General features: G+C 42.4%; 1 protein-coding gene across 2 annotated transcripts in view; it reads right to left on the bottom strand.

The window, feature by feature from the left end:
• The window catches only part of EPM2A (EPM2A glucan phosphatase, laforin), a 138512-nt gene that overhangs the window by 4082 nt on the left and 123852 nt on the right, over positions 1 to 10578 (bottom strand). The window contains exon 3 of one of the 2 annotated variants that reach the window (XM_030929362.1): positions 5866 to 6107. The exons of the other annotated variant lie outside the window; for it this stretch is intronic. Within the exon in view, the coding sequence (XP_030785222.1) occupies positions 5866 to 6107 (242 nt within the window). The remainder of the gene's footprint in view (positions 1 to 5865; positions 6108 to 10578) is intronic. 2 annotated transcript variants of the gene reach the window in all.

Here is a 10578-nt window from a genome sequence, read left to right as displayed (position 1 = left end):
CCAGGACACTCTGAGATGACAGTGAGGTGGGCCTGCCACTCAGTTACTCATGGTGCCCTCCTAGAGGTATTAAAATATCACTGGAGATGCAACAGGATGGTGGGAGCATCGTGTGTGACAGTGAGATGTCTCAGCATGTCTCAGGGAGAGCACTGCATGGCAGATCCACCATTTGCGCTGGGGGATCAGAGGAGCAAAACCTCCGATGTATGATGGATCAGCCCTGCTGAGAAGGGAGAGGCCTGCTCCACTGCGGGGCTTCTATTCTGCTGAGGGTATGAGAGGTTCACTCCCGGGAAAGCTGGGTGGGAGGAGAACTCTGCTGCTCAAGCTGGAAGCATGGGTTCTTCCTGCTCCTGCCGCAGTTAGCATTACATGACAAGCTCCCTGCTGTGGTTGTCTCTCTAGATACTACGTGCCTTGGCAGAAACAAAGAAGAATCATTTAACATAGGTTCAGGCTTTCCTCAGATGCCCAGTATGTGAATAGCCCACAGTGGTCATCAGCAGAAGGAGTTGCTGGACTCAGAGTCCCAGCCCCTCGCACTCAGCGCATACAGCATCAGTGTAACTGGCTTGCAAACAAGATCTTCCCTGGTGCCAGTCAAGATCCCTTCGCCAGACCTGTTCTCTGGCCAGAGGTTTTCCTAGGGTGGGTCTGCACCAAATAGTGCAAATGATGCAATACATTTCCCTTTTCATTTTATCTGTAAAAGATTCTTCAAGAGGTATGTACACAGTTTAGACGTTAAAAAGTGACGTGTTAGTTTGAGGTTCTGTGCTCTCAGGCACATACTCCTGAAAGGTACATGTCAGCAAACATGCAGAATCTCCCAAGGCTCCCAGCTTCACACAGATTTCAGGATCGGGCACAGCCATGAGTGATCTTCTCCCAGAATCACTCAATCATTGCACTGAAGGATGAACAAATATTTAATAAACATAGAGAATAAATAAATAAATAAGAAGGGTATCAGAGGCCGAGCATGGTGGCTCATGCCTCTAATTCCAGCACTTTGGGAGGCCAAGGTGGGCGGATTGCCTGAGGTCAGGAGTTCAAGAGCAGTCTGGCCAACACGGTGAAACTCTGTTTCTACTAAAATTAAAAAAAAAAAAAAATAGCCAGGAGTTGTGGTATATGCCTGTAATCCAGCTGCTCGGCAGGCTGAGGCAGGGGAATTGCTTGAACCAGGGAGGGGGAGGTTGCAGTCAGCTAAGATCGTGCACTGCACACCAGCCTGGGGGGAGAGAGTGAGGCTCCATCTAAAAAAGAAGGGTACCAGAGAAGTAGGCGGTCCAGGGTGCCCACTCATCTCAGCCTGGCCACAGCTGGAGGCCTGGTTTATTTTGATCTCTTGTGACTGCAAATCACCCTCTTTGGTTGATGGAAGATAACATTTATTGAGCCCTTTCTACCTTCCCAGCACTGTCATTAACATTTTACACACGCTAGCTCATTTACAACCACCTCTTAACAACTAGGGGGTCAGCACTATTGTGATCTTCAATTTATATATTAATAAATTGAGTACAGACATTTGCCCAAGGTTATTCCCTAAGTGGCCACTTAAACTCAGCCAGTGTGACTCTGAAGCCGCAGGTCTTAACCACTGTACTGTGGTCCTTCCCTAATCCACCTGGTTAATGGTACTTGTTGGCCCCCATCTTGTCAATCTGGATTCTCAGTCAGTCCCTCTGCCCTCACTTACCAGCCCATGCTGGTGGTCTTACCTTGGGTGAGAATAATGTCCTCCCTGGAGGACACCTCTGTCCCACCCTAGAGGAGCCCTCTCAAGAGGACCATCTCTCTCTGCTTGAAACCCATTCTAGGAAGTCTAACCTAATATGTGACCCACCAAGGAATAGAAAGAGGGTTCCCAGGAGGGTCATCTTGATGTGCCCAGCTCAGCAGAGCCAGTGTCAACCAGAGCAGCTATAGATAGGTTCCACATAGAATTTAATTTGATGTTGCCATTCTTAAAAACAATAAAACCTCAAGACAGAAATCCAGTTCTTTTAATGTAAAATATTCCAAACTTTAAACGTTGGTAACTAAGTTGAAAACTGTAAACCCTTTGCAGATCAAACAAGACATTCTACCCTCTATGTTTCTGACTCTGTAATTTAATACAGGCCCTAGTTCTCAATAGATGCTCCATACACACTCATTAAGTCCATGAATAAACACAAGATTAGAAAAACAGCAATAAAAACCTATTTGATCTGAGACACTACTAAGCACTTCTAACCTAACTTGTAGTTCACACCTGCTCCAGGCTAATCTGACTCTGGACTGATTAAAAGCTTTCTGAAAGCACTACTGAGACAGCCAAGGTTGTGAGGGAGGGAGAGGTAGAGCATTTGGGCAGGTAAGTCAAGTAGCCTAAGGCATTAGAGCCTGAGATAAAAGAGAGGGTCAAAAGGCCCTAAAGATAAGCTTTATCTAAGGTTGATCCTGAAAGAAATCCACAGCTTTCAGCCTTTCTCTCTCTCTCTCTCTCTCTCTCTCTCTCTCTCTCTCTCTCTCTCTCTCACACACACACACACACACACACACACACACACACTTTCCTCTCTTACTTCAGGAGCAGATACATGATGAATATATTATTTGGGGGGCATATCTTTTTTCCATCTTTGAAGTGTAATATAGATAGGATCCACGTTATCTATAACATCCTTTGGTAGAAACTTAAAGACTTGGAACTAATCCTATAGTTCCAACATTGTGATTTTCAAAGCCCTTTCTTATCAATTATCTTATTCTACTGTTATAGCCCTGGAAGGTGGAAAATACTATCTTCATTTTCTTAATGCATGAACTAGCCTGCTGATATCCTCCCAGCTACCCAGTGGTGACAAGTCTTACGCCCAGGTGTCTTGGCTCCAAGGTTAGCATTTCTGTGCAATGGGAGAGCTGAATTCAGTGTGTTGAGCAAGGGAAAAGAAGTCAGACTTTGACAACAGAGGGGTAGCTGAGGACTTCATGAAGCCTATGAACTCATTTGGGAGGCAAGGGTAGACATTTGTTATAAATAGCACTGCAGTGACAAAGGTCAAAACACAACCTGAATACTTTCTATGCAAAGAAAATTTTAATGAGATCTGTTTCATTTTGTTTTGTTCAGGTGAGTGTGAGATTTGGCAGATTTTCATTCCCTAGGTGAAAGACACAAACCAAAATGTTTATAAAAGATTAAAAAAAGAGAGAAATCTACACCACCCTTCCATATACGACAAAGTGCACAAGAGTAAGGATTGATCACACGATTGATTGTAACAGGTCTGTGACAACCAGCAGTGACAGTCAAGCCTAACAAACTGTCTTCTTTCTCAGACTTCAACTGACAGCATTATGCTGCAACTCAAAACACTTCCAAGTGGGTTTTTCTCTAGGGTTCTAAAAATATTCAGCTGATAAATCTATGTGTTCATTGGGCTAATACTGTGAGCCACAGAGATTGGTCTATTGATAAAAAGTTCCCCTCCCACTCAAAAGTGGTTGTTAACCCTTGCATTACCCCCCTAGGTTAAGCCAAGCCAAAGAAATCCATTAGTCTGTCTTACAGCTGGGCCTTTATCTAAAGTGGAAGCTTGCATTTTGCAGCTCAAATGCCACAGCACTGTCTGAGACTGAAAGAAGCTCTGCTTCTGTGACCTGTTGACCCACTGACCGCAAAAAAAGGTGTGAATATAATGACAATGGGTCCTTGGGGATCTAGTTTTCCCTCAGGCTTCCACAGAGTCCCATACTATCAAGCAAATTACCGATTTGTCAGCAGAGCCTTCAAGTAATCAGTGTGTGGGTTGGGATGGGATGGCAGGGGATACGTGGCACACTTGGCAGCCCAACTTCTCCCAGCCTCATCTCACATCATTCTCCAATGGGATAACGATGCTGTCAAATCAGATTCAGAGACGCTAACATCAAAATGCATTCTGGAAGCTACAGTTCTACAAATCCTAACTATCTTCTCTGTTTTGAAACCAGGAAAACCAGCTGGACAAGGTGAATATCACCTAGATTCAACCAATGTGCATCTTTGCAAATGAAGTTTTTCTTTTTTTCTTCATTGAAGAAGGGCAGAGCTCTTACAGCTAAATCATGGTTCCTTACATCAGGTTACCAAGAGGAATAACCAGACTGTCATCAGTGCTCTCTTCAGGAACAAAAATACCCATCCCCAAGGATAATTCAGCTCAGACACAGACCATCAAAGGGGCCCAGCCTGGCCAGGAGGACCACCTGAGATCCATAAAGGCCTGAGGTGGGCAAGGCCCAGGAATGTAGGTTTCCTGTGGTCCTCATGGCCTTCTGTCTTGCAGACCATTCACTCTTGGGGAGACAAGCTACTTCCCTTGCAATTTGTAGGCTCTGCCTAACTCCAGATGATCGTGAACATAAGGGGTTGAAATTGCATGGGTCTGAAGAACCCACCTGAAGCGTTTGTGTAAGAATGCAGGGAGAAGCTTCAAAGCTGGTAAAGCTGCTGTCTGGAGCAATGTTTTGGGTCCGACTGCCCGCCTTGAAGTTCAGAATGGGCCTCTTTTAGTTCTATGACATGGGCAATAACTTTTCATACCTCAGCCTCTTCGTCTGCAAAACGCAGGCAGCTACAATATCTGCCTGGAGTCTTATGAGAATTAAATAAGCTAATTCTTGTAAATTGCTTAGGAGAGTGTTTTGTACATAATACACATTTGGGGGAAGAGGGCTAAAGGTAGAAATGTCTCTAAGCTGGATATCACTGTCCTTTACCCAGTAGAGGAGGTCACAAAACTCCTTAGCCTCTCCCATTTCCAAAGCTCTCTGCTGCCCCCTGCTGACAGCTGCTTGATACTATCGGTGTAACTTGGTTCTCTCCTCTGCCGACTGTAGTTATCTCCATTCCTTTTCGACAAGTACCCTATTCTACAACCGGGCTAAAATCCGTATCATTCCTCTAAAATTCCATGTTTCTGTGCCATCGCCTGTGCTGCTGCTTCCCCCTAGCATGCCCTTTCTCCCTCCACATCTACCTATCAAAGCCATGCCCACCTCAAGTGCCATGGCATTCATGCAGCCTCCCTTCGTCGCTCCCCAGAATGTGCTCTTCCCATGCACAACCCTCCTCCAGCAGGGTCCTCACTCCTTTCTTACCCGTTCCTCTCTGTGCTGTAATTAGTGTTGAACTCGTATTACTGCACAACTGCTTCTTCCTATAGCGTCTAAAGTCCTTTTCGTCCCTCAAATCCTGCAGGCTCATCTTTCCTCATTTTGTGATCGAAGCCACATTGGTCTTTCAGTTTTTGCAATGCTCTGTGCTGTCTCCTGCCACAAGGATTCTTCTAAGCTGCTGCTTCTGCCTGGGACACTGTCTCCACTTACTCTTCCTTCGGACAACCTCAGATATTAGCCCAAACACTACTTTCCAAGAAAACCCTCTTTGATCCCCCTTCCTTGGCCTGATTACCTGTACATAATCTCATAGCAATACCTATGTATTTTTCTAACAAAAAAATTCATCATAGTTTTAAACTTTTATAACATTTGTCATCCCTATAGGACAATGCGCTCCGTGGGGGCAGAAGTTGTGCCTTTCTTTACTGCTGTATTCCTAGCTACCAGCATAATGCTGCATACCCAGTACATACACAATAAATATGTGTTGAATGAATAAACAAAGAAGCCACATTAAACAGTATCTTAGCCACAGTGTCAAAACATATGTACTATATATATTAAATCTAAAATCTTATATTTATTCTATTTCTACCATTCATTTTTAAGATATTAAATTATAGATGATAGATAGACAGACAGACAGCAAGCAAGCAAGGGTTTCTCTGAAACACAGCAAGGAGGCAGAACAGTTCTGATCCTTACCTTCGGTGCTCATATCCGGTGTTGGCATCCAGATGTAGGCCAAACCTTCTTCCCTATATAGTTTAATCATAGTGTCTGGAGTCATGGGCTCTGGGTAGCGGTTACAGCCTGAGGAATTCTGCACAATATCCCATTCAGTCTGGAAATTCATTACAGCTGTAATCCCCAATTCATGCTTCAGTTTGATGGTTACATGTTCCACTTGACGAGGGCAGCTACCCAGCCAGATATTTGGTAGGATTCTAATGAGAACATATGGAGTCAACTATTACTAGTATTGTTCTGATTTGACGTTTAAGGAGCTGCATAAAAATATGTAGTATTAAAATATAACTAACCTTTAAGTCTGGCACAGGAAAAGCTAGATATTTTAGAATATAAGCACCAATGTTATTATTGAAAGAAAAAGTACTGGTGATGTTGCTTTGGGGAAAGCAAGTAATCCAATTAACTAGAACACCAGGAAATGGACATCTGCAAACCAAATCAAGCAATATATTAAAATAAGTCTACCAAGATGTACTTATTCCATGAATGCATATATGGCTCCACATGATAAAAATCATCAACAGACTTCAAATACTAACAAATTAAAGGTGAAAATTCCTGTAATTATATAAATAAATTCTGAAAAACAAATTTCAGCAGGCATTCTGGTTTAAAAGTCTACATAAAAATTTCAAATAGTATGAGACTTTCAAAATACGCTACAGAGCAGAAGCTAACAAACAACAGATTTCTTTTAAATAAAATCAGAATCAACATTCATTCCATTAGTACCTAGCATTGTTCTATAGGTTTCATCTAATGCTACAAGGTAAGAAAGAGAAATAGCAACATAATTTCCTTTTGGAAATTCTCATTGAGGTTTATTATAGAAAAAAATAATGAAATGAAAAAGTTAAAAACTCAGAAAAATTTTAATAACCCTTTAGACAAGAATTCAAGGAGAAAAAAATAAAATAAAATATGTTTATCCAGCCGGATGCAGTGGCTCACGCCTGTAATCCCAGCACTTTGGGAGGCCAAGGCAGGTGGATCACCTGAGGTTAGGAGTTTGAGACCAGCCTGGCCGATTCAACTAAAAATACAAAAATTAGCTGGGCGTGGTGGTGGGCACCTGTAATCCCAGCTACTCGGGAGGCTGAGGCAGGAGAATAGCTTGAACCCGGAAGGTGGAGGTTGCAGTGAGCCGAGATCACACCACTGCACTCCAGCCTGGGTGACAAAGCAAGATTGTCTCAAATTAAATAAATAAATAAATAAAAATAAAAGATTTTGTTAACATATTTAGTAATAATTGTCTGATGTTGGGCCAAGTTATTTATCAGCTCTAACCTGTTGGTGTGCTCATCTTTAGAATGGGTCTAAAAATAACAAATAAAAATCTTGTAAGGAATAAATACAATTAAATAATACATCTGAATTGGACTGAAACCAGTGGATGCACAGTAAATGCAAGTGGATTTTATGTCTAGCTACAGTGATTTACTTATTTTTGTAATTTACTTTGCATTGCATTGTAAAGATTATTCAGTTAATTTTTCATTGTTTCCTATATTCATTTGAATGCTGCAAAATAGAAAATGCCCTATTTTTTGTATGAAAGCTAGTTTTTTTTGTTTGTTTGTTTATTGCTTTTTTCCTTTTGGTGGTTGCTGTCATTGTTGATGTTAACAGGAGAAGCCAATTACTAATCCTCTAATGTGGTCATGACCCATAATCAATGACAATTATTTCAGAAGATCTGGCACTATCTGTCTAAAGCCTGAGCCCTGCTTCCCCTACAGAAGAGGATAAACTGTTTTTTTCCTGCTTGTGTTCTTGTCTAAAGGGTTATTAGGAATTTCCTTGTGGAAATCCTTATCGAGGATTATTATGGGAAAAAACGATAAAAGAAAAGTTAGAAATTGCAAAAGACCTAATGGTGATGGAAAGACGGACATGAAATCCAGGGCCTTCATCTTATCCCTGGCCCCAGATAATTCTTAGATACTCCACTGGACCCAGTGGACTGACAGAAAGACCTTGAGCAAGGATACTCACAGGGTGCCCAAGAGCCGTGCTTCACCAGGACGTGGAGAGCTGAGTATTCAGGGGGAAACTTCACACCCACTTGGTGATTGCCCCTTCCCTCTGGCTGCTGAGTGAGACCTGCCTCTATCTAGATGTCCCATCCCTCCTTCCAGATCTTTTAAAGATCCCTTACCCAGCGACCTGCTGGATGCCTAGTGAGATGATAGTGCTGGGCTCCCATATGTATACTTTGGGGTTGAACTGACCACACTAAAGCTCCTAAGCTGGAAAAGAGGGAAGCGGACACTTCCATTATATAACCAAGATATAGGAATTATTATAAGATAGTAATGAGTATTTTTTTTTTTACTGGCAAAATTTTAAAGAGGACTGGTAAAATATTAAAGAGAATATTCTTGACAAGCAAGCTAAAATCCAAATAGCACTCAGCATTTTCTGGAATATTGCACTCTTTGAGTGGGCACTAGTTAGAATTTAGCTAGTCAGTAAATGCCACAACAAAATGGCAGACTGATTTTTCACACAAGGTTACATAAAGTCTCCAGAATAGTTCATAGAGATACACAAAGGGTAAATTAGGACATTTGAGCCTGCAATATAAGAAATCAGAGTCAGCATATCCCCAAACCAGTCAGTCTATAGAGTCACATGGTGTTGCTAAAAGAGGTGGTATTCTAACATCTCCTTCAGCCCTGGCCTTCAAATATTTTTAAGGTGATAGGGAAACTCAGAACAAGTCAAAGATACACAGGCCCAAAACTGGTAGCTTAACACATATATTTCACACATAACATTTCTGATGTAAATAAGCCCTTAAAATATACATCCAGATATGGTGGAAGTCAGAGTCCATATTTAAGAAACGAGTATGAAATAATTTCTGATATTTTAAAACAGGATGTTCTAAACCTAAGAGACAGATAACTAAAGATAAACTCTGAAAACAAACACTATATTGAAAGATAGAAAAGTAAAGTTATAAAGTGATTTGTACTGAATCTTATATGGGATGCACAGACAGAGACTAGGCCTGTTAGAAACAAACACATCAATGGCTTCTGCTTAATCAGACAGCTAAAGTGCCCTTCATGTGCATCCTACTTCAGTTTGTTTTCCAAAAGTCTAAACATCTTAAAATAGATTCATTCAATCATCCAGATTCTTTTCAAATATCCATACACCAGAGGTCCTTAAAGCACATAATAGATCTTTTCCCCCATTCATCCTGATGTTTGGAATTCTTGCAAATACAATTAGCATTTGATGGTAGTTCCCAAATGCTCTCTTTACACAATACTATCCGTTTTCCTTCCTTCACTGATGTCCTTCCGTCTATCACCTGAGCACCTCCCACATGGGGGAAAAGATCACTAGACCCCGACTAAAATGACTGAAATATGTGGGCCCCTTCTTGATCTAATGATTTGGTACTGGAGTTCTGGGGTATCTAGTTTTAAGAAACGTGGTATAGTCCTGGGTCCTCTTACGTGACTCTCAGAGAATGAACCTTAATGGAGAATCACTTAATGTAAGAGCAGTTTCTCAAACTCACAACTTCATAAGACTGAGTCCAAGAGAGTTTGGCCTTCTTGTTTTTGAGCAAATATAGCCCTGAAACTTGATTTAGTTGTCATATCAACAGATTATAATTGCAAATAAGGCAAGTAGCACCCTTTGTTTCCTTAAAGTCAATTATGAGGCAGCACAAAGATTGAGGCAAATAATCAGGCTACGACTTGGTTACCTTGATACAGATTTAAACAAAATGTGCCTTGAAAATAGACTATTGGTTTGTTAACGTTGTTTCCAATGCTGAGCATTCTTTGAAATGTTAAAATGCCATATTTAATTCTTTTCTACTTAGTGATTTTGAAAGGACTTGTTTAAAATCAATCCCTTGTATATTGAATTAGAAAGCACAAAAGACCAAGGAAAGGAAGAGCTCCAGTCTCCAGCTCCCAGCGCGAGCGACACAGAAGAAAGGTGAATTCTGCATTTTCAACTGAGGTACTGGCTTCATCGCACTAGGGAGTGCCGGACAATAAGTGCTGGTCAGCTGCTGCAGCCCGACCAGCGAGAGCTGAAGCATGGGGAGGCATCACCTCACCTGGGAAGCACAAGGGGGAAGGGAATCTCTTTTCCTAGCCAGGGGAACTGAGACACACAACACCTGGAAAATCGGGTAACTCCCACCCCAATACTGCGCTCTACCAAGGGTCTTAGCAAACGGGGACACCAGGAGATTATATCCCACCCCTGGCTGGGAGGGTCCCATGCCCGCCCACAGAGCCTCCCACAGAGCCTCCCTCATTGCTAGCACAGCAGTCTGCGATCTAACTGCAAGGCAGCAGTGAGGCTGGGGGAGGGGCACCCGCCATTGCTGAGGATTAAGTAGGTAAACAAAGCCGCTGGGAAGCTTGAACTGGGTGGAGCTCACAGCAGCTCAAGGAGCCCTGCCTGTCTCTGTAGACTCCACCTCTGGGGACAGGGCACAGCTAATCAACAACAACAACAACAACAACAAAGCAGCAGAAACCTCTGCAGACGCAAAAGACTCTGACAGCGTTGAAGAGAGCAGTGGATCTCCCAACACGGAGGTTGAGATCTGAGACTGCCTGCAGAAGTGGGTCTCTGACCCCTGAGTAGTCTAACTGGGAGACATCCCCCACGAGGGGC

The sequence above is a fragment of the Rhinopithecus roxellana genome, chromosome 4 (assembly GCF_007565055.1).
Source record: "Rhinopithecus roxellana isolate Shanxi Qingling chromosome 4, ASM756505v1, whole genome shotgun sequence".
NCBI lineage: Eukaryota > Metazoa > Chordata > Mammalia > Primates > Cercopithecidae > Rhinopithecus > Rhinopithecus roxellana.
The sequence above is the reverse complement of the archived record's forward strand: the minus strand, read 5'-3'. Positions and strand labels throughout refer to the sequence as shown.